Source organism: Elephas maximus, chromosome 6 (genome assembly GCF_024166365.1).
Source record: "Elephas maximus indicus isolate mEleMax1 chromosome 6, mEleMax1 primary haplotype, whole genome shotgun sequence".
Lineage (NCBI taxonomy): Eukaryota > Metazoa > Chordata > Mammalia > Proboscidea > Elephantidae > Elephas > Elephas maximus.
The window spans coordinates 126,395,565-126,421,437 of NC_064824.1; the positions used below are offsets into that span (position 1 = coordinate 126,395,565).

The 25,873-nt window shown below is 37.5% G+C and overlaps 1 protein-coding gene across 1 annotated transcript in view; it reads right to left on the reverse strand.

The window, feature by feature from the left end:
* Window positions 1-25,873, reverse strand: part of LOC126078360 (putative serine protease K12H4.7) — a 56,279-nt gene that overhangs the window by 19,827 nt on the left and 10,579 nt on the right. The window contains exons 3-5 of the mRNA XM_049888847.1: window positions 25,386-25,618; window positions 14,641-14,776; window positions 178-292 (exon numbers count right to left, since the gene is read on the reverse strand). Coding sequence (XP_049744804.1) covers window positions 178-292; window positions 14,641-14,776; window positions 25,386-25,618 — 484 coding nt within the window. The remainder of the gene's footprint in view (window positions 1-177; window positions 293-14,640; window positions 14,777-25,385; window positions 25,619-25,873) is intronic.

A 25,873-nucleotide genomic window follows, 5' to 3' on the forward strand; every position in this document is an offset into this window, starting at 1 on the left:
TTTGAATTTTTAAAAATTCGCCCACACTATGGGTGCTTTTCTCTACAATTAATTTATGACACCTAGAAAAAAAAAAAAAAAATTTTTTTTTTTTTAGACAACTAGTAAATGCCTACATGAGTTTTTCTTTCTTTCTCCATATGTTCTCCCTCCGCTTTCTTTCTTCATTTTTTTTACCTTATAGTTCTTTTCATTCCTATTGTTCTGAACTGCAGACTTCAAAGGAAACACCAAAAGTTCTAGAAAAAAGGCTTTGTCCATTGCTGAGTAAAATTTCATAGGTTTACATAACCTAGGGGAAAGAAAACACACAAACAGTTCCATTTCACTTCAACATGAAAACCCAAATGTAGAAAATAATCCAAAATGAATTAATATTAGATTTCTTCAGAACAGGTATACTGTGGAAGGAGAAATAAATTATGGCCCCTACTTTAAGTTATCAAAATATGTCTATGAAAATAATTTCATCCAACATTTATGTAACACTACTCATCAAAATGCTTTCATTTAAATCAATGCATTGATTTAATGCACAAAAATCCTGAGAGCATTCTGGGACAGTATTTATCTTTGAAAATCTAAGATAGCAGAAGACTCATTTTTTAAGGAATATGTCTCTATAATATATAATAATTGAGATTAAAATGATATTTGATGCTCTTCCCAATCACACTGACTAAAAATATACATATATTGATCCCATTTCTACACCACTACACACACACACATGCACACATACACCATATATAGCAGGTAACTAACTTTGAAATAGAGATGCAGAGGAATTGTAAGATTATAGGGAAGAATCACAAGGATTATCCATTTTGCCCCTGCACTTTGTTCTGTCTAACCCAGTCATACAACTCAAGCCTGATAGCCCACTACATCCTGGCCCTAGTCCTTTGAACTCTTCTTTGCCTGTCTGAGAACCATTGGCTTCACACCACTGACCACCATCACATCTCTAATCCAAAGACTTGCTGTTTACAAGTAGTCTCTTGTGTTTGAACCTTGGCCTTTCCCTGCGGTTATTACCATGGCACAGAGATCTGACAGAATTCCTTCCCGGCTGCAGCTATATGGAAAAGACCCATATATCTGAGCCCATCTCTTTTGTTAGTTATAACTGAAGAAATAGTGCACACCAGTGTGGGTTAAATTGTGAAGGAAGAAGAAAGGTCTAAGTGTCAGAAACCTAGTAAACATGCCGTGAGGACTGGAAACTCCTCCTTGTGGACAGAAGATGAGCCAAAGCTCAATGACATTATTTATGTCAAAGCATTTATGCCAAAGAAGAATGAACAGGAGGATGTGGCTGCCTGATGTGGGTTTTGTACATCCAGATTCAAAACAAAAGAATTTCAATCTAAGAATCAAAGAGAGATTTATAGTTTTCCATGAGCAAAAGGAAAAGGGAAGACAACATTCATAACGTGTCGCTCATCTCCCAAAAGCAGGCCTGTTTGTGGCACAGTGTGTAAGCTCAGGACTCCTAAATGAAAAATTCAAGGGTTCAAACTCACCAGCTGCTCTTCAGGAGAAAAGCCCCAGCAATTTGCTCTCTTAAAGATTGCATCTTAGCAAAGGAGAACGAAGAACACCAAAGACACAAGGAAAATATTAGCCCAAAAGACAGAAAGGGCCAAATAAACCAGACTCCATCAGTCTGAGACCAGAAGAACTTAGATGGTGTATGGCTACCACCAATGACTGACCTGACAGGGAATACAACAGACAGTCCCTGAGGGAGCAGGAGAAAACTGGGGTGCAGAACTCAAATTCTATTAGAAAGACCAGACTTAATGGTCTGACTGGGACTGGAGGAACCCCAGAAGATATGGCCCCCAGACTCTCTGTTATCCCAGAACTAAAACCATTCCCTAAGCCAACTCTACAGACAAAAGTTAGACTTGACTATAACGCATAAAATGCTACTCGTGAAGAGTGTGCTTCTTAGCTTAAGTAGATACATGAGACTAAATGGGCAGCTCCTGTCCAGAGGCGAGATAAGAAGGCAAAAAGTTATAGGAGCTGGTTGAATGAACATGCAAAAGGAGGAGTGTGCTGTCACATTATAGGGAGAGCAACTACAGTCATGTAACAATGTGTGTATAAATATTTGTATAAGAAACTCACTTGAGCTGTAAACTTTCACTTAAAATGCAAAATTAATTAAAAAAAAATCACACCCCAGAAAACCCTATAGGACAGTGCTTTCTGTCCTACAGGATTACCATGAGGATGAATTGATTTGATAGCACACAACAACAATAACAATCTCCCAAATAGTTGACAACTGAAAAAGGAGTGGGTGCTGCCTTTGTAAATAAAGCATCAGGAGGAGGGATGAAAGATCATGCATCCTAAGATGATAACCTTCCCATGTAGCAGAAATCCTTAGAAATTATCTCTCTGGTGATGAGAATTCTATCATTTTGAGACCACTGACTGATCCAGGACAGATGTTTAGTTTGTCCACAGTCTGGTCCCCCATCTTCTGAAACCCTCCCCAGTGTATATATAGAATTGTGCCAAAAATCAAGACACATTAATGGAAAAAAAAAAACAGAACTTCCCTTCCACCTTCTTTTGGAGAAGCCAAACACCAATTTCCAAACCATCAGCAAGTATTGTAGTAAGGAGATCACAACTGTGAAACATTCATGGGTTATAAACCTGAACTCTGATGAGAACTATCACATTTTCTGTGGAAAATGAGCCTGTTCACTCACATAGAAGTTTATATAGTTTCAGGATTTAAGGAAAGTGGTTTGAGAATTTTTGTATAACTAAATTGCCTTGAAAAAGGTTAAAATTCAGTAGAATAACAGGAAATCCTTATGGTGAAATTTAGAATACTTAAAAAAATGGGTTAATTGAAAGTGAAAATAGGAAAAATTAATAACAAAATGAAAGCCAAGTGTAATAGTTTTAGTAAAATAGCAAAATCACATTGGACCCCACTTGAAATGGAAAAGTAATCTTGGAAAGTTAAATGGTGCCCAAAGATGCAATAGGAAGATTCCAAAATGTGGGGTGGAGGTGGTGGTGGAAAGCTACCTTTTGTGCAATAAAGACAGAACGAATATGAAGAAGCTGATAGACTGTACAAACAATCAAAACACAAAATAAAATTGCAAGAAAAAACTTGGTCATTTTACCCAAGAGAGCACATGGAGGTAGCAGATAATTGTGACAAAATCAGACAAATAAAACCAGAAACGAGATGTAAATTGCAGGACAAACAGAGCCATGTACTAAGTTATTTAAATACACAAAGAATGACAGACAAACTATTGGGATGGTGGACTTCTATATTTCTCCTTAATAAATGGCAAGGAAACTCCTGTAAAAACTTACAACTGAATGAGGATAGAGATTTAAAATTTCCAGCAGTCAGTTTTAATAATAATGTTCAGTGGCATGATCATGAAATTTTGTATTCATTCCTTCATTCATTGCTTCAACAGTACTTGTCTAATATTTTAGTGGGTGTCTTAAATTGTCAATCACATAAAGTACTCCATAAATATAGTCTGTTAATATTTTGATTGTTATCCAAGATAGCCACTTATACAGCATCCATCCCCCCAATTCTGGTAAGAGAACCCCTTTTTATCTTTGGAAATCATTCCCATTCTTTTAACTCATGTTTGTCAGGAGGGATTTACATCTACTCTTAGTTTCTGGAATGTCTCCTGATCCTGACTAAGGCAGTCAGGATACCACATTACTAAGCTAAAGCGGTGGATTCATGGGTTAGCCCATGTTCCACAAAGACCAGTGAAAGCTCTGGTTAGAATATTTGCTAAAACAATCTCTTTCTAAGACTAGAGGTACCAAGCATCAGATAAGTCTGGAGCAATCGGTACCATCTTGGCCCCCACATGAGCAGAATACATCTAAAAGTAAAAGCAAGAAAAGGTGAAATCTTCCAAAGGACATAAATGGAGTCCAGGGGCCCATCTATGATGAAAATAACCACTCATCTTTATCTCTCGACTTTTTGGTTATCTGAGTCTCTGATCCCTTTTTCATAAATAAGGTGAGGTGTGTTGTATTTCTGATGGTTGCAACACAGTGTCCTGGCCATGTGTATACTATGCACTAAAGAGGTTCTGGTGTCTAATACATAAGCAATTCATGCCCTCATGAAGCAGACAGTCTACTGAAGATGATTGGCCTTAACAATCCATTACAGTTGTGTTGGATATACTATAAGTATATCCCACCTGGTGTGTGATGTACCAACAGGTACATCTCACCTGGTCTGAGAGATCTGGGAGACTTCCCCAAGGGAATTACACTCTGAGACATGAAGGATGAAAAGGAGTTAATCTAGGCTAAACAGATGAAATTGAAAAAACAAAATCTTTACTCCCATACAAAATTCTGTACAAGATCCTTACTCCATATCGTATTTAAACAGCAGCTTTGACTTGTGTTTTACAAGGGGTAATACCAGAAATGGAAAGTCAAGGATACACATAACAGAAAAACAAATGATCCTGTAGATTAAATAGACCTGTGAGATATTTTAGTTTCAGTAAACAGGTATGAGGAGAGGGCTAATGTAACTGTAGAAATGTTCATGAATGCACAATAGCAAACATTTTCTAGTGATGGGTGTTCTGGGGGAACAGATAGTATTGTGGCAGTTTAGATGGGAGGGCTGTTCTGCTGAAGGTTTGAGATGTAATTCCAATGACTGCAAAATACATTTTGATATTAGAAAAGTCAGGTAAGCTTCTAGATATCAACTTTTTCAGTTTATAAAATAACAGATTTATAACTAGATGGTTTCTAAAAACCCACAAATTAAATTCTAGAGAAGTGCCTTTACCCTAGTTTGTCAAAGTTTAATGTTCAAATGTGAAAGTACCATTCGGCTACTTACCAAGTACTACCATATACCACGTTCGTATTGCACTGCGGTCTTGGTGCTGATTATTCCCATTTGTGAGATTATGAACCATTCTAGAGAACTTGATATTTAAAGAAAAATAGAACTAAAGTCCATGTTTAACAAAAAAGAACATAGAGTATTGGCAGAGTGTTGTGCCTTTAAAAATGAGGCATCACTCCCAAGCTATTCACTGAAATGTTTCTAGATTGGGACATCATGTGAAATTAAATTAAATGTATGAGGTATGACTATAAAATAACGTGTCTGCTTTCAAAATAGACACAAAATGGGCATGATGTCCTAGAAGAAATGCCCTTGGTGGATGATCCTCTTATCCCAGACATGCTTCCTCAGCCACATGCAAAGTATTATCGGAAATTGTTTTTGTAAAATTGCATTTAGAATGATTGGTTCTTTCTTTTGACTGCCCTTAACGGTGATAAAATTGGTCCTTTGGATGAGTTTGGAAACAGTGAAAAATCACTTATTGAAATTTTTGCTATCAAAAAATTTTTTTAATATTTTTTAGGACAATTAACAAATATAACTTAGCTCTAATGCTTCAAGTCAGGTGAATAAAGTGAGTACATAAGCTGTAGAATCCTACTTTAACAAGAAATATGATGCAGTGCTTTTGGTTCTCATGTGCTCAGACCTACTCTAGGGAAATTCCAAGTAAGATCTAAAAAATCAGTTTCAAATAATGACAGTATAATGAGTGTAAAAGAGTCATCTGCTTAGTGGACTGCTCAAATACACACACTCAATTCTGACTGATACACAGATAATTCTTAGTTATCTAATATACTGAATTGAATATATCTAAGGATTAAAATTGACAACTCTTCTAGTAATTCTCTGTGAGTTCAGCATTCCAAAATATCTTGAAGCCTCTCTCAAGAGCCTTGCACTTTGCTCTATACGTAACGGGCACTCAGAGACAAAATAAAATTGCTAATAATAAAGTAGGGCAGAAGCAAATAAGGAATAGAGCCAATATTTGAGATTACATTTTTATTATGGAGCCCTATATAGAGACCTTGTTTCATCTTGAACTTGCAAATGAGCAATCAATGGTCTGTTCTGCAATTAGCCTCTGGCCTTGTTCTGACCAATGAAATTGAGCTTTTCCATTGTCTCTTTCCACAGATGTAGTCAATTTGATTCCTACGTATTCCATCTGGTAAGGTCCATGCATAGAGTCGCTGTTTATCTTGGTGAAAAAAGATATTTGCAATGAAGAAGTCCTTGGCCTTACAAAATTCTATCATGCAACCTCCAGCATCATTTCTATCTCCATGGCCCTATTTTCCAACTACTGATCCTTCTTTGTTTCCGGCTTTCGCATTCCAATCACCAGTAATTATCAATGCATTCTGAATGCATGTTCCATCAATTTCAGACTTTAGAAGTAGGTAAAAAACTTGATTTTCTTCATCTTTAGCCTCACTGGTTGGTGTGTAAGTTTGAATAATAGTCATATTAACTTCTCTTCCTTGTAGGCATATGGATATTATCGTATCACTGATAAGGTAGTACTTCAGGACACGTCTTGAAATGTTCTTTTTGATGATGAATGCAAAGCCATTCCTCCTCAAGTTTTCATTCCCAGCATAGTAGACCACATGATTGTATGATCCAAAATGGCAGTCCATTTCAGCTCACTAATGTCTAGAATACTGATGTTTATATGTTCCATTTCAGTTTTGGCAATTTCCAATTTTCATAGTTTCATAATTAATACATTTCATATTCTGATTATTAATGCACATTTATGGCTGTTTATTTCTATTTTGCTCATACTCAAGTTCAAGTTGAAGCTGAAGAAACTTAGAACCAGTCAACGAGAGCCAAAGTATGACCCTGAGTTTATCCCGCCTGAATTTATAGATCATCTCAAGAACAGGTTTGACATGCTGAAAGCTAATGACAGAAGAATAGAAGTGTTATGGAATGACATCAAGCATATCATACATGAAGAAGACAAGAGGTCATTAAAAAGGCAAGAAAGAAAGACCAAAAGGGATGTCAGAAGAGACTCTGAAACTTGCTCTTGAATGTTGGGTAGCTAAAGCAAGAAATGATGATGAAACTATTAAACAGAAGTTTTCAAAAGACAGCTTGAGAAGACAAAGTAAAGTATTATAATGACAAGTGCAAAGAGCCAGACATACAAAACAAAAGGGAAGAAAATGCTCAGTATTTTCAAGCTGAAAGAATGGAAGAAAAAATTGAAACCTCTAGTTGCAATAGTGAAGGATCCTATGGATAAAATATTAAATGACTCAGGAAGCATCAAAAGAAGATGGAAGGAATACACAGAGTCATTATACCAAAAAGAATTGGTAGACATTTAATCATTTCAAGAGGTAGCATATAATCAGGCACTGATGATACTGAAGAAAGAAGTCCAAGCTGTTCTGAAGGCATTGTGGAAAAACAAGTCTCCAGGAATTGACGCAATATCAACTGAGATGTTTCAAAAAACAGGCAGCACTGGAAGTGCTCACTCACCTGTGCCAAAAAATTTGGAAGACAGCTGCCTGGCCAGTTAAATGGAAGAGATTCATATTTATTCTTATCCCCAAGAAAGGTGATCCAACAAAAGGCTGAAATTATCAAACAATATCATTAATATCACACGCAAGTTAAATTTTGCTGACATTCATTCAAAATTGGCTGCAGCAGTATATAGACAGAGAACTGCCAGAAATTCAGGCCCAATTCACAAGAGGATGTAGAAGCAAGGATATCATTGCTGATGTCAGATGGATCTTAGCTGAAAGCAGAGAATAACAGAAAGATGTTTATGTGTTTTATTGATTACACACAAGTATGGGACCGTGTGGATCAAAACAAATTATGGATAACATTGCAAAGAATGGGGATTCCAGAACATTTAATTGTGCTCAGGAGGAACCTCTACATAGATCAAGAGATAGTTGTTTGGACATAACAAAGGGATACTATGAAGTCTAAAGTCAGAAAAACTTTGCGTCCAGGTTCTATCCTTTCACCATACCTATTCAGTCTGTATGCTCAGCAAATAATCTGAGAAGCTGGACTCTGTGAAGAAGAAGAGAGCATCAGATTGGTGGAAGAGTCATTAACTACCTGAATTATGCAGATGACACAACAATGTTTGCTGAAAGTGAAGAGGACATGAAGCACTTACTAATGAAGATCAAAGACCACAGCCTTCAGTAAGGACTACACTTCTGCATAAAAACAAAACAAAACAAAAACTTCACAACTGGACCAATGAGCAACATCATGGTAAATGGAGAAAAGGTTGAATATGTCAAGGATTTCATTTTACTTGGATCCACAATCAACACCGATGGAAGCAGCAGTCAAGAAGTCAAAAGACTCATTGCATCGGGCAAATCTGCTGCAAAAGACCTTTTTAGAGTGTTGAAAAGCAAAGAGGGCACCCTGAAGACTAAGGTACAACCAACCCAAGCCATAGTATTTTCAATCACAACATAGGCATGTGACAGCTGGACAATGAATAAGGAAGATGGAAGAAAAATTGATGGTTTTGAATTGTGGCATTGATGAAGAACATTGAATATACCACGGACTGCCAAAAAAGGAACAAATCTGTCTTGGAAGAAGTACAACCAGAATGCTCCTTAGATACAAGGATGGCAAGACCAAGTCTTACAAACTTTGGACATATTGCCAGGACACATCTTTCACCCGAGAAGGACATCATTCTTGATAAAGTACAGAGTCAACAAAAAAGAGGAGGCCCATCAAAAAGTTGGATTGACGCAGTGGTTGCAACAATAGGCTCAAGCACAGCAATGATTTTAGGCATGGTCCATACTGGGCAGTGTTTCTTCTTTTGTGCGTAGTTTCACTATGAGTCATAGCCAACTCGATGGCACCTGACAACAACAACAAGAACATATACTGACCATTTGGCAATATATACTGACAACAGTTTACAAAGACAAGACTAGCGTGATTGGTCTTTCTGGAAATAAAACTGAATTCATGAACAAAATTTTGTAAAAATAACGGGATCTAACTAAATATATTTCATGTATAAAAAGTCAAAACAAAACCCATTGCGATCGAATATATTCCAACTCATAATGACCCTACAGGAAAGAGTAGAACTTCCCATATGATTTCCACGGAGCTCCTGGTGGATTCGAACTGCTGACGTTTTGATTAGCAGCCAAACTATTAACCACTACAAGGGTTTCCATTCCATGTATAAGGGATCAGAAAAGTTCCCTAAATTGTTATTTAGAGTTACCACTTTTAACAATCCACAAATTCTTATTACCTCTCAACCCCAAACAAAAGATCTATAAGAATTTTAGAAATCTATTTGTGTCTCTTCTCTGCTTGTTTGCTGCCGTTATTCTACAATTAAATTAATACTATTCAATTCCCACTTTCGTTAACAATATATTTTTGCACTTGGGAGAAAAGACACTTAGTTGATTTAACTCATTGTAATAGCATCCCAAGAAACTCACAAGCTTTCAATTTTTAAAAATATAATAAAAATTAGATATTTAAGTATCCTAGATTTCCTGACTTATTCAGGAAATACTAAAAGGGCAATGTGAAACAAAAAAGTTTCTGAACTATTTTAAATGCACAAGATGTTTGGAGCATAAGACTGGTAATATACTTTACAGTTAACTTTTTTCTGAATCTATGTGTGGGCTAAAGTCAATTAGAACCCATATAAAAATCACTTAAATGGAAGGAGAGAAAAGGGAACAGTTCAAATGACCACATCTTACCATTAGCAGAAATCTCTCGAGAATGCTTGACAATTCACACATTTCCTCTGGCCAAGGCATTTAAATCCCACTGCAGCAGTGCCTCTTAACCACTGCACAATCAGGGCTCCAACTTCCACTTGGGAGAATTTAAATGCTCTCAGATAGAATTCACACCAGATCAGAAGCCATCTACAAATATTTCCCTAAATTTAACTGTTTCAATCAGACAATCATATGGTCTACTATGCCAGATATGTCAACTTGAAGAGGAATGGCTTTGCACTCATTGTCAAAAAGAATATTTCAATATCTATTCTGAAATACAACACTGTCAGTGATAGGATACTATCCATATGCCTATAAGGAAGAAAAGTTAATGCCAATTACACACCAACAACTAAGGCCAATTAAATTGAAGGTTTTTAACATATTATGCAGTCTGGAATTTATGGAATGTGCAATCAAGGTGCACTGATAGATACTGGGGGTTTTAATCCGAGAGTTGGAAACAAAAAAGAAGGCTCTGTAGTTAGAAAACGTGGCCTTTGTGATAGAAATGATGCCAGAGATCACACGATAGAACTTTGCAAGAGCAATGACTTCTTTGCAAATACTTTTTTTTTTTTTTTTTTTCAACAACATAAATGGCAGCTATACATGTGGAGCTCACCAGGTAGAGTATACAGGAATCAGGTCGACTATATCTGTGGAAAGAAACAATGGAAAAGCTCAATATCATCAGTCAAAACAATGTCAGAGGCTAACTGCAGAACAGACCATGAACTGCTCATTTGCAAGTTCAAATTGAAGCTGAATAAAACTAGAATAACCTTTTTTTTTTAACCCCAAAAGAGCTAAAGTATGACCTTGAACACACCTCACCTGAATTTAGAGACCATGTCAAGAATAGATTTGATGAATTTAACACTAATGACTGAATACCAAACAAGTTGTGGAATGCATAGGGATATCATACATGACAAAAGCAAGAGGTCATTAAAAAGATAGAAAAGAAAGGAGAGGTTAAAATGGTTGTCAAAAGAGACTGGAACTTGCTTTTGAAAGTTAAGTAGGTAAAGCAAATGGGAAAAATGATAAAGTAAAAGAGCTGAACAGAAAATTTCAAAGAGCAGATCTAGAAGACAAAGCATTATATTGACAGGTGGAATGAGAAATCAAAAAGGTAGAAGATGCTAGGCATTTCTGACGCTGAAGGAATTGAAGAAAAAAAATCACGTCTTGAGTTGAAATACTGAAAGATTCTATGAGGAAAATATTCAATGATGCAGGAAGCATCAAAAGAAGATGGAAGGAATACAGAGTCAATATACCAAAAATAATTGGTGGATGCTCAAACATTTCAGGAGGTAGCATATGATCAGAAACTAGTGGTACTGAAGGAAGAGATCCAAGCTGCATTGAAGGAATTGGTGAAAAACCAGGGTCCAGGAATTGACAGAATACCAATTTAGACGTTTCAACAAAGGAAGGCAATGTTGAAAGTGTCCACTCATGTATGCCAAGAAATTTGGAAGACAGCTATTTGGTCAATCAATTGAAAGAGATCCATATTTACACCTATCCCCAAAGAAGGGGCTCGAACCAAATGCAGAAATTATTGAACAATATCAATAATATCACACATAAGTAAAATTTTACTGAAGATCATTCAAAAGCAGCTGCAGCAGTGCAATGACAGAGAACTGTTTGAAATTCAAGTTGGATTCAGAAGGGGACTAGGAATCAGGGATATCATTGTTGAAGCCAGCCGGATCTTGGCTGAGAGCACACGATACTATAAGGATGTTTAACTGTGTTTTATATGTTATGCAAAGGATTTCCACCCTGTGGATCATAACAAATTACGGGTAACATTGCAAAGAATGGGAATTTCAGAACACGCAGTTAAGCTCATGTGGAACCTGTACATTGACCAAAAGGCAGCCATTTGAACAGAAAAATTGGATCCTTCACAGTTGAAAATCAGGAAAGGTGTTCCTTAAGTTCATATTCTTTCACTATATGTCAAACTGTATGCTGAGCAAATAATCTGAGAAACTGGACTATACGAAGAAGAACATGGCATCAGGATTGGAGGAAGACTCGTTAGCAACCTGCATTATGCAGATGACAAAACGGAGCTTGCTGAAAGTGAAGAGGACTCGAAGCACTTGTAAATATCAAAGACTACAACATCAATATGGACTACACCTTAACATAAAGAAAACAGAAATTCTCACAACTGGAACAATAAGCAACATCTTGATAAATGGAGAAAAGTTTGGAGTTGTCAAAAATTTCATTTTACTTGGATCCACAGTCAACAACCATAGAAGCAACAGTCAAGAAATCAAAGGACACATTGAATTGGGAAAATCTGATGCAAAAGACCTCTTTAAAGTTTTGAAAAATAAAGATGTCACCTTGAAGACTAAGGTCCACCTGACCCAAGCCATGGTGTTTTCAATTGCCTCATATGCATGTGAAATCGAGGCAATGAATAAGGAAAACCAAGGAAGATTTGACACCTTTAAATTATGGTGTTGATGAAGAATATTGAATATACCATGAATGCCAATTAAAAAAGGAACATATTTGTCTTTAAAAATATATAGCCAAATTGCTCATTAGAAGCAAGAATGGTGAGACTCTGTCTCACATATTTTCGAACTGTTACCAGGAGGAGTTAATCCCTGGAGAAGTACATCGCCCTTGTAAAAGTAGGGGGTTAGTGAAAAAGAGGAAAACCCTCAAGGAGATGGATTGTTCAAGTACTGCAACAAGTACTGCAACAACAGAGCTAATGCATAACAAGGAGCAGGCATATTTGCATTCCTTCGTGCAAAGGAATTCCAGGAATTAGGGACATAATAACAACAGCTAACAAGAAAAACAACAGCCTCATTTCTCCAAGCTTCTCTGACCTTGGCTTTATAACAGGGAGGAGAATAAGAGCTCTCTCACAAGATTATCATGAGGATGGCATATTAGCACAATGTCTGCTATACTTTAGAAAAGAGGAAGAATTTAATCAAGGGTTTATGATGGATAGAATCTGGGTAGGGTGAAAACAAAGAAAATTCCAGAATAGGGAGCAACTTTTGAACAAAAACAGATGTAGAAATGAGAGGCAGTATGGAGAATGTCTCTACCAAAATTTTCAATCTTTTTACCACTTGTACTAAGAATATACAAATCTGTATAATGAATATTTTGTGTACTGAACCAGAGGAAGAATACAGATCCCCAATTCTGTTTCCTTGGAGATTCTTATTCAGTAGGTCTAGAGAGAGACCTGTAGGGTGGATGAGTCTGAATCGACTTTACGGCAATGGGTTTAGGGAAATATAGCCAGAAAGTTCCTTAAATTCAACAGTGATGAGGCTTCATCTTGCTTAGTGTAGACATGTCATTAGAAGGGACCAATCTCTAGAGAAGAACAGTATGTTTGGTAAAGAAGAGGATCAATGATAAAAAGGAAGACTCTCAAGAAGATGGATTGATACAGCGATTGCAACAATAATTGTGAAGATGGCACAGGACCGGGCAATGTTTCCATCTGTTATAGACAGGGTCATTATGGGTCGGAACTGATTCTAAAATAATAACAACAAGAAGAGATTCAAAACCTGTATATGAAAAAACACTACACATTTGTGGGTCATGTAGGTTACTCAAAGCCTAATATTCACATTACACCCTAACTATTCTATGAGCCTATGAAAATATATTTTAACATATCTTTTTGACTCTAACTTTTTTAAGTTTAAGTAACTCAAAAAGTACTTCCACCACTACCATGGAAATCTCTACTCCAGATCTTAAACTACAATGGCTTCCTTATTGCCTGTTTTTATTGTTGTTGCTGTTAGGATCAGTTGGCTCCACACAATTTTTATCCTTACAACAGAACAAAACACTGCCCAATCCTGAGCCATCCTCATAATTGTTGTTATGCTCGAGCCCACTGTTGCAGTCCTGTGTCATCCTATCTCATTGAGGGTCTTCCTCTTTTTCACTGACCTCTACTTACCCAAGCACGATGTCATTTTCCAGGGACTGCTCCCTCCAGATGGCATGTACAAAGTATGTGAGAAGAGCATTCTGGCTGTACTTCTTACAAGACAGATTGTTTCATTCTTCAGGCAGTACATGGTATAATCAATATTCTTCACCAACATCAACATTCAATGACATCGTTTTCGATCTGCCTTCTTCATTGTCCAACTCTTGCACGCATATCAAGCTTTTGAAAACACCATGGCTTGGGTCAGGCGCACCTTAGTCTTTAATGTGATATTTTTGCTTTTTAACATTCTAAAGCAATCATTTGCCTATAATTTGCCCAATGCAATGCAACACAACACAATGCAATGCATGTGTCCTGGTCATCTAGTGCTCCCATAACAGAATACCACAAGTGGATGGCTTCAACAAAGAGATTTTTATTTCCTCATAGTACAGTAGGCTACAAGTCTAAATTCAAGGTGCCAGCTCTAAGGGAAGGGTTTCTTTCTCTATCAGCTCTGGAAGAAGGTCCTTGTCCTCAGCGTTCCCATGGTCGAGGAGCTTCTCATGCACAGGGACCCCAGGTCCAGAGGATATGCTCTGCTCTGTTTTCTCGGTGGTATGAGGTCCTCAACTCTCTGCTTCCCTTTCCTTTTATTTCTTGAGAGATAAAAGTTGGTGCAGGACACGCTCCAGGGAAATTCCCTTTACCTTGGATCAGGGAGGTGACCTGGGTAAGGGTGGTGTTATAATCCCACCCTAATTCTTTAACATAAAATTATAATCACAAAATGGAAGACAACAAGAGAATACTGGGAATCATGGCCTAACCAAGTTGATAGACACATATTTGTGGGGGCAAAATTCAATCCATGACAGCGTGTAAGAAAATGACATAAATGATGTATCTTCAAGTAAATACCAGGCTATATTCAGACACAGACTCCCTCACAAGCAAATCATTCTACTTACCTGAAATCATATTCAAGCTTACTGTGGTATTTTCGAGATCTCAGCATCTTCCTCACTTCACCAAAAGCCTCTTTCACTGCTTGAAAACATTTTCTGTTATGAGTGGCCAGAGATCTTTGAACAACTTCAAGGTACTCTAAGAATAAGGAAAAAAAAAAAAAAGATGAATTCAGTAATATTTAACTGTAACCATTTATAAAATACAGTTCTTTCAAATTTGTAATTACCTCCATTTTATGACAAAGTTAAGAAACTACAAAATTAACAGATTTGTCAGAATGCCAAGAAAAGTCACTAGCAAAGAGAGACTTACAACCATTCTCTGTGAATCCTGATCTATCAATGAACTGGGGCCTGGTTTTACTCTTTAAACTAGGTAGGTAGAAGGATGCCTGAAATTTACACATTTCAGATTTGTTGGACCAGATGATATTCTATCAGGGATACAGAAACCCAAACTGTTTATTTGAAAAGTTCAAATATTTAAGGAAAATTATCTGGAATGTGTCTCTTTTTTTGAGAGGTGGGTTGTTTTCTTTTTGATAGAGAAACTTAAGTAGAAATTTTACACTTTATTCATTTTAGTGAGAACATGCATGCAGAAGCCAAAATTGCCACTTAAAAGTTTTTTATCCAGCTTGAAAAATCTTAATGTCATTAACTATAAACTTTTTGCCATAAAGTCAGGTAAAACAGAAACTAAACCTGTTGTTGTCGAGTCAATTCCAACTTATAGCAGCCCTACAGACAGTAGAACTGCCCCATAGAGTTTCCAAGGAGCACCTGGTTTAATCATACTGACGACCTTTGGCTGTCAGCCATAGCTCTTAACCACTATGCCACCAGGGGCAGGTTCAAAAATCAAACCAAACCCACTGTCGTTGAGTTGATTCTGACTCTACAGGACCGAGTAGAACTGCCCCATAGAGTTTCCAAGGAGCACCTGGCTGGTTCAAATGGCTGAACTCTTGGTTAGCAGCCATAGCACTTAACCACTACACCACCAGGGTTTCCGAAGCAGGAAAATAATTGAAAGACAACTTCAAAATAGGTAAGTTCTGCCAGGAGCCAACATAGGGCTATAGATGGAAGCATCACACTGTCCAGGTACAGCAAAGACCTGAAAAACTTAGTAAAAAACAGACAAATGTCAATCCTATAACCCTAAGCATCAAATGAAGAGATAAAGAACTCAGCCAAGCACCAAATGGAATAAGAAACTGACAGAGAATAGAGAGCTAGGAATGATATGTACAGAGTTCCCCTACCAGCTAATACACCAAGGATCTTCCATCTCGGACTCCTGTCAGAGACTGAAAGACAGAGAGCATTGGAAAGCAGCTTCACATTGCTCCCACAAGGAGACGGAATACCTGGTAACCAGGGATATGTGCATTTCCACCCCCCATCTTTTTCCCCTGCTTGACCTCCCCAGCTTCATAGCTTTCTGAAGTAGATTGATCAACCGGGAAGTGCAGGGTCTCTACCACCTGGATTCAACCAACCGACATCAGAGATTGGAAGACATGGAGTATGGGAAAGCAGCTTCAAGGAGCTCCCAGCAGGAGACAGAACACCCAGTAACCAGCAATATACACATACTCACCCCCACCCTTCTTCCCCCTTGCTCAGCCTCCTCTGCTTCCCACAGCTGCAGTCTCCTGGCTGGAAGGTACTGCCTTCGACCCCATGCCACTTGGATTCACCCCTCCCACGCTGGTCAGCTCTCTGAGAACCATTTGTTTGTTGACGGTGTTGCTTTTATTTGCTTCTTTTGGTTTCTTCCATACCTCTCACCACGTTCCCCTCCTTTCTCTCGAACACCTGTCTCCATGTGCAATCTTTGCTTCTTCTTGAAACCTGTGAAGGGCTTCTTGGCCATGGAATTTCTTCCCCAGGCAGCACTGCATGCTGGTGGGATCCCTGGTTTTTGTTTGTTTTATTTTGTTTGCTTGTTTTCTTTTTCTTTTTGTGGCTTGGGAGCCCCTTCTAGCCAGACTGTTCTGTGCAGCTTGGGAGCCACTTCCCTGGTCAGCTAAGCCACATCAGTGGAATCCCAGGGGGAATTTCTTTTCTGTTTTTCCTATGTATCTTCATTTCTCAGTTCCTCATCTCTCTATACTTACATTCATGTCATGTCTCCTGAATACCTGGCACTGTGTAACATCTCTACACCTTCTAATAAAGGTGTACTGCATTTCCTGGAAGTCACTTCCCTGGTCTCCTAGACACACCTGTAGAGGCCCTGGGGGCTTTGCTTTTTTATTTCTAATTATTAATTTGTTTATTATTATGTTTTTCTTTTTCCTTTTGTTTTTCTCCATTTATTCAGTTTCTCAACTCTCCACTCCTGTGGCAATCTCCCTTAGCACTTTTTTTTTTTTTTTTTGGATTCTATTTTTCTCTTCTCTCTCTCCTCTTTCCCATATCCATCTTAGCTCCATACGTAACAACCCACCCCCTCCTCCCTGGCTACCTGCACCATGCACTGAACAGCACACACCTGAGCAGCTCAGGCACTGCCTACTGGAAACTGCCCTGGACTGGTTCACATCATGCCCTGTCAGCCCTAGTATGTGCCACAAAAAAACAAAACAAAACAAAACATTCCAACCCTTCCCCTTTAGCTGAACCTGTCTTGTTGCATCATTTCTGAGCTAATGGCCATGCCCATTGGACAAGAAGGTGAAAAGAATCATGCCCACAGAGGAGGAAACAAGGAAAGCACAGCCTGCCTGCTCAGACATGGCTGAATAAAACAAAAATGCAGGATGAAATAAACAAATCTACAGTAAATAAATTTTAAAAAAAGTACTGAATGACCCAAAGACAGCAGACAATATCAAAACATACTTAAAAAAGCACAGGATTGTTCCAGTAGGTATCCAAAATAAAACACCAGGTGACTTCCCAGTGAAAGAAAAGGCACTAGAAATACCTGACAGGGAATTCAAATCTTTAATGCTCAGAGCTATCCAGGAGTTAAAGTAAAAAGTAGACAAAAATGAGGGAAAAAAATCAATAAATTATGTGAAAGGCAGACAAATTCATGGAAAATACAGGCCAAAAAATAGAAGAATTCAGTAAAATAATAAGGGAACAAAATGACAAAGTAAATTCACAACTAGAAATCATACAAAAACAACAATTAAAAATCCAAAACATAAACTACTAAGTTTCGGAAATGGACAGTGTAATAGAAGGACTGAGGAGAGGGTTTGAAATGATGGAAGGCAGGATCAGTGAAATTGAAGAGAAACACTTGGCTACAACTCTGTTTGAGGAAAAATCAGAAGAAAGAATGAATGAAAATGAAGAAACTCTGAGAATTATGTAGGATACAATCAAAAGCAAAAATTTGCAAGTGATCAAAGTTCCAGGACAGGGGATGAAAATGGAAGAAACAGAGAGGATCATTGAATAATTGCTGACAGAAAACTTCTCTAATATCATGAAAGATGAAAAGCTGACTCTCCAAAAAACTCAATGAACCCCATCTAGGATAGACCCCAAATAGAAATTACCAAGTCATATAGCAATCACACTAGCTAAAACCAAAGACAAAGATTGTACTAGCCAGATACCAGCCTAGGAAATATACTCTCAAGGACTATCCAAAACTGAAAGAATTACAACAGGAACCAGAGAGGTTAATCTGTAATGACCACAATGTCAGAGCAATAAAGAGAGGGAATAAACAGTGTAAGTATAGAACCTTGTAATGGAGATGAAAGCAACGTACAGACTGGTTCGAACCTGAGAATGTAAGGGTAATTTTCCAGGTAACAACAAAGAAAGTTAACAAACCTAGTCACCAATATAAAGACGAAAAACATAAACTCTCTAGTAAAACCAAATCTACAAAAACAGAAGAAATGAAAAAAAAAAATCCACAAACAAAAGGCTTTCAGCACAGGAAAGGAAGAGGAACAAAGAAAACATCAGCACCAGGAAAAAAGTGCTACAAAATGACAGCAATAAACTCACACCTACCAATATGTATGCTGAATGTAAATGAACTTAACACACCCATAAAGAGGCAGAGAGTGCAGAAAGGATTAAAAAAAAAAGGGGGAAACATCAATACACTATCTACGAGAGGCACACTTTAGAAAGAAAAATGTAAATTTATTAAAAACCAAAGAATGGAAAAAAATATATATCAAGCAAACAATTACCAAAAAAGAGCAGGAGTGGCAATACTAATCTCACATAAAATACCATTTAAAACAAAATCCACCATAAAAGACAAAGAAGGGCAATATATAAATTATTAAAAGGACAATTCTTCAGGATCACAATGCCATCAAGGTAGAAATTAACACCAAGAAGAGCAAGTAAAAAAGGTCAATTACATGGAAACTTAAAATTTGCTGAAAAACCACTCAGTAATAGAAGAAATCAGAGATGGATCCAAAAATTCCTAGTATCAATTGAGAATGAAAACACATCATACCAAACCTTTAGGACACAGCAGAGTTAGTAATCTGAGGTCAATTTATAACAATAAATGCACACAACAAAAAAGAAAGGGATAAAATCAAAACATTAGCTATACAACTCAAACAAACAGAAAGAGAACAGAAAAGAAGCCCACAGCTGCCAGAAGAAAGGAAATAATAAAGATTAGAGCAGAAATAAATGAAACACAGAATAGAAAAACAGTAGAGGACAAAAACCAAAACCAAAAATTGGTTCTTCGAATGGATCAACAAAATCGGCAAACCACTTGCCAAACTGAAAAAAGAAAAGCAAGAGAGAAAGCAAATAACCCAAATAAGAAATGAAATTGGGGATATTACAACAGATCCAAATGAAATAAAAAGGATCATGACAGAATATTATGAAAAACTATACTCCAGGAGATTTGAAAACCTACAGGAAATGGACAAATTCCTAGAAAAACACTGTCTACTCAACATAACACAGAATCAGAACAGACCCATAACAGAGAAGAGATTGAAAAAGCAACAAAAAAAGTCCAAAAAACAAAAAGCCCTGGCCCAGATGGTTTCACTGGAGAATTCTAGCAAACATTCAGAGAAGAGCTTACACCAGGACTACTCAAAACTATTTCAGAACATAGAAAGGGAAGTGTCACTTCCCAAATTTATTCTATGAATCTGGATAACCCAGATACCAAAACCTGCAAAAGACACCACATACACACAAAAAAGAATATTACACACCAATATTTCTCATAAATATAGATGCAAAAATTCTCAACACAATTCTAGCCAATAGAATTCAGCATCATATTTAAAAAAAATAGTCACAACCAAGTAGGATTCATACCAGCTATACAAGGATGATTCAGCATTAGAAAATCAATCAGTGCTATCCTCCATATAAATAAAAGGAAAGAAAAGAATCACATGATCATCTCAATGGACAACACAAAAGGCATCTGACAAAGTCCAACACCCATTCCTGATAAACACTCCCAATAATATAGGTATAGTTAAGCAATGTCATACAACAATGTGTGTACTACCTGTTTGATAAGAATACTACTTTGTTCTGTAAACCTCCATTTAAAGTACAATTAAAAAAGAAAAAAATGGGTGTAGAAGGGAGATTTCTCAACATAATAAAGAGCATATATGCAAAACAAACAGACAACATCATTCTTAATGGAGCGACGGTGAAAACATTCACCTTGAGCACATGAACATGACAAGGACAGCCTTTATCACTTCTCCAATTCAGCATTGTGTTGGAAGACCTAGCTAGAGCAATAAGGCAAGAAAAAGAAATAAAATGTGTCCAAATTGGTAATGAAGAAGTTAAACTGTTCCTGTTTGTGAATGATATGATTCTATACATAGAAAACCCAAAAGACTCCATGAGACAACTACTGGATCTAATAGAAAGATTAAGCAGAGTAACAGGATACAAGATAAACATACAAAAGTCAGTTGGATTCCTATACCACAATAAAGAGAATGATGCAAAGGAAACCAGGAAAACAATACTGTTTATAATGGCCCCTAAGAAATAAAATACTTAGGGATAAATCTAACCAGAGATGGAAAAGTCCTATACAAAGAAAACTACAAAACACTACAGCAAGAAACCAAAAGAGATATACATAAATGGAAAAACATACCATGCTTATGGATAGGTAAATTTAACATTGTGAAAAGGACAATTTTACACAAAGTGATTTTCAAATACAAGGCAATCCTAACACAAATACTGGCAACATTATTTAAAGCGACAAAAAAACGAATCATTATGAACACACATTTCACTAAAGAAGATATTCAGGCAGCTAACAGATACATGAGGAAATGCTCTCGATCATTAGCCATTACAGAAATGCAAATTAAAACTACGATGAGATTCCATCTCACACCACCAAGGCTGGCATTAATCCAAAAAACACAAACTAATAAATGTTGGAGAGGCTGCGGAGAGATTGGAACTCTTATACACTGCTGGTGGGAATGTCAAATGGTACAACCACTTTGGAAATCTATCTGGCGTGATCTTAAACAGTTAGAAATAGAACTACCATACAACCCAGAAATCCCACTCCTCGGAATATACCCTAGAGATACAAGAGCCTTCATACAAACAGATATATGCACACTCATGTTTATTGCAGCTCTGTTTACAATAGCAAAAAGCTGGAAGCAACCAAGGTGTCCATCAATGGATGAATGGGAAAAAAAATTGTGGTATATTCACACAATGGAATACTACGCATGGATAAAGAACAGTGACGAAATCTGTGAAACATTTCATAACATGGAGGAACCTGGAAGGCATTATGCTGAGCGAAATGAGTCAGAGGCAAAAGGACAAATATTGTATAAGACCACTATTATAAGATCTTGAGAAATAGTATAAACTGAGAAGAACACATACTTTTGTGGTTATGACGGGGGGAGGGAGGGAGGGTGGGAGAGGGTTTTTTATTGATTAATCAGTAGATAAGTACTGCTTTACGTGAAGGGAAAGACAACACTCAATACATGGAAGGTCAGCTCAGTTGGACTGGACCAAAAGCAGTTTCTGGGATAAAATGAATGCTTCAAAGGTCAGCGGAGCAGGGGCGGGGGTCTGGGGAACATGGTTTGAGGGGACTTCTAAGTCAATTGGCAAAATAATTCTATTATGAAAACATTCTGCATCCCACTTTGAAATGTGGCGTCTGGGGTCTTAAATGCTAACAAGCGGCCATCTAAGACGCATCAATTGGTCTCAACCCACCTGGAGCAAAGGAAAATGAAGAACACCAAGGTCACACGACAACTAAGAGCCCAAGAGACAGAAAGGGCCACATGAACCAGAGACCTACATCATCCTGAGACCAGAAGAACTAGTTGGTGCCTGGCCACAATCAATGACTGCCCTGACAGGGAGCACAACAGAGAACTCCTGAGGGAACAGGAGATCAGTGGGATGCAGACCCCAAATTCTCATAAAAAGAACAGACTTAATGGTCTGACTGAGACTAGAGGAATCCCGGCGGCCATGCTCTCCAGACCTTCTGTTGGCACAGGACAGGAACCATCCCCGAAGACAACTCATCAGACATGAAAGGGACTGGTCAGCAGGTGGGAGAGAGATGCTGATGAAGAGTGAGCTAATTATATCAGGTGGACACTTGAGATTGTGTTGGCATCTCTTGTCTGGAGGGGGGATGGGAGGATAGAGAGAGAGGGAAGGTGGCAAAATTGTCACGAAAGGAGAGACTGAAAGGGCTGACTCAATAGGGGGAGAGCAAGTGGGAGTAAGGAGTAAGATGTATATAAACTTATATGTGACAGACTGATTGGATTTGTAAACGTTCACTTGAAGCTTAATAAAAGTTAATAAAAAGAGAAAAAAAAAACGAATCATTAACTTTTTATTGAAAGAGAAGGAGACCTGGATAAGCAAGAATCATTAACTTTTTATTGAAAGGGAAGGAGACCTGGATAAGCAAAGTACTACTGAAGATGAGGAATGAAGTAGGAAGACTTGCACTACCCGACCTCGGAAACTACTATATAGCTATAGTATTCAGAACAGATTGGTACTGGTATGAACACAGATATATTGGCCATTTGGAACAGGATTGAGAACCCAGATGTAAATCCATCCACCTATGGTCAACTGATCTTCGACAAGAGCCCAAAGTCCATCAAATGGGGAAAAGACAGTCTTTTTAACAAATGGTGCTGGCAAAACTGGATGTCCATCTGCAAAAAAATGAAACAGGATCTTTACCTCACACAATACGCACACACAAAAAAAATTCAGAATGGATCACTGACATATATAAAGCCAAAAACTACAAAGTTCAGAGAAGAAAAAATAAAATCAACACTAGACGACCTAATACATGGCATTAATAGGATACAAACCATAACCAACAACACATAAATTCCAGAATACAAGCTAGATTACTGGGGTCTTCTAAAAACTAAAAACTTAATGCTCATCAAAAGACTTCACCAAAAGAGTAAAAAAGAACCTATAGATTGGGAAACAGTTTTTGGCTGTTACAAATCGAAGGTCTAATCTCTAAAATATACAAGAAAATCCAACAACTCTACAAAAAATAAAAAAGACAATCCAATTCAAAAATAGGCAAAGAAATTGAACAGACATTTCACAAAAAAAGACATTTAAGGTGCCAACAGACATATGAGGAAATGCTCGTGATCACTAGCCAGTAGAGAAATGCAAATCAAAACACATTGAGAAACCATCTCATCCCAACATTACTGGCACAAACCAAAAGAACCAGGAAATAACAAATGTTGGAAAGGCTGCAGGGAGATCAAAACTCTTATGCACTGATGGTGGGAAAGCAAAATGATACAACCATTTTGCAAAACTATATGGCGCTTCCTTAGACAGGTACAAACAGAAATACCATATGATCCAGCAATCTCACTCCTAGCATAAAAAAATCCTAGAAAAATAAGAGTCATCACACAAGTAGGCAGATGCACACCCATGTTCATTGCAGTATTGTGATCACAATAGTAAAAACATGGAAACAACTTAGACACCGATCAACAGAGGAATGGATAAATAAACTATGGTACATACACACAATGGAGTCTTATGCAATGACAAAGAACAATGATGAATTTGTGAATCATCTTATAACATGGATGAATCTGTAGGGCTCTATGCTGAGTGAAATAAATTAATCACAAATATTGTAGAAGACCACTGCTGTAAAAACTCATGAAAATTTTACACACAAAAAGAAACAATCATTGATGGTTATGAGGGAGTGGAGGGGTGGGAATGGAAAAACATTAAATAGACAATAGATGAGTGGTAATTTTGGTGAAGGGTAAGACAGTACAAGATAATGGGGAAGCCAGAAAAACTTGTACAAGACAAGGTCATGGAATCTCCATAGACATATCAAAACTCCCTGAGGGATCTAATTGCCCAACTGAGGGCTGTGGGGACCAGGGTCTCAGGAAACATCCAGCTTAATTGTCATAACAGAGTTTATAAAGAAAATGTTCCACATTCTACTTTGTGAGTAGCATCTGGGGCCTTAAATCCTGTAAGCAGCCATCCAAGATACTTCACTGGTATTACCCCTTCATGAATAAGGGGGAATGAAGAAAAGTAAAGATATAAGGGAAATATTAGTCCAAAGGACTAATGGACCACATCTGCCATGGTCTCCACCAGACTAAGTCCAGTACAAATATCTGGTGCCCAGCTACCACCACTGAGTACTCTGACTGGGATCACAATAAAGGGTCTGGGACAGAGCTGGCAAAAAATGTAAAACAAAATTCTAGCTCACAAAAAAGACCAAACTTACTGTCCTATAGAGACTGGAGAAACTTCAAGAGTATGGCCCCTGGACATCTTTTTAGCTCAGAAATGAAATCACTCCTGAGGTTCACCCTTCAGCCAAAGATTAGACAGGTCCATAAAATGAAATGAGGCTAAAGGGGCACAACAGCCCAGGGGTAAGGATGAGAAGGCAGGAAGGGATAGGAAAGCCCATAAAAGGGAACCCAAGGTGGAGAAGGGAGAGTGTTGACATGTTATGGAGCTGGTAACCAATGTCTCATAAAACAATACATGTACTAACTGTTTAATGAGAAAACAGTTTGTTCTGTAAACCTTCATCTAAAGTACAAAAAAAAAGAAAGTATAGGTAAGTTTTGTCATTTAAAAATGTTTTCATTAACTTTTTTGGAAAAAGCTAAATCATGAATTCTTTCAGTTAAATCAAAAGCTATGACTTATCACATCATTTGTACCAATTAAGAAGCTTTCACCTATCATATAGCTGCAAATATGGATACCAACTACCAACGGTATGTAGCATAGGAATCTCTCATGGACCCTATCATATGGCGAGGAAGATATACTCAAGTTTAGTTGCATGATGCTATGTTATTGGACCATGCTTGGTTAAGTAATCACTAACTTACAGATGTTTGTGCTATTTTATACACACACACACACACACACACATATATACACATAATATACATAATACATACGGAAGTATTTATACATATATGTGCCATGAAAACCAAACCCGTTACCACCATGTTGATTCCAACTCATGGTGACCTCATATGCGTCAAAGTAGAACTGTGCTCCATAGGGTTCTCAATGACTGATTTTTCAGTAGTAGATTGCCAGACTTTGCTTCCAAGGTGCCTCTGCATGGACTTGAATATCTGACCTTTTGATTATCAGTCCAGACTGTTAGCCATTTTTGCCACCCAGTGTCTCCCATATATAAATGGACTTACCATAAAAATTAGCTTTTGCTTTGATCGGTGCACTGCTGCCCACTGCTGCAGCAAACAATTCAGGGTGTTTTATTCTTGACCACGCTGCAAGGGAGCCAGCATAAGAGCACCCAAATGCAACCCACTTATTTTCAGTGAGTCCCATTTTTTCTGCTATTTGAGTTCGGAAGTTCGCAATGTCAGCCAAGGCTTGCCTGCTGCTGAGGTAATGGAGGCTGGGAGTACTCAGATCTCTACAATTAAAGCATAAAAACACTCTGTGACTACAAAGCAGAGACCGTGTGGCTTAACATCAGCTTTAGTATAAAGTAAAAATGAATATTATAAAAAGATGTTGAATATTTATATCAGGTCCAACTTGAAATTTCAGTTAGCATAATTTGGTTGACAGTGACAAAGAAATGCAGGAACTAGCAGTAATTGCTATCATTTGTGTCATTTTAGTTATTTCATTTCTTCTTGTTGCCACTCTGAAGGAGCTTCAAATG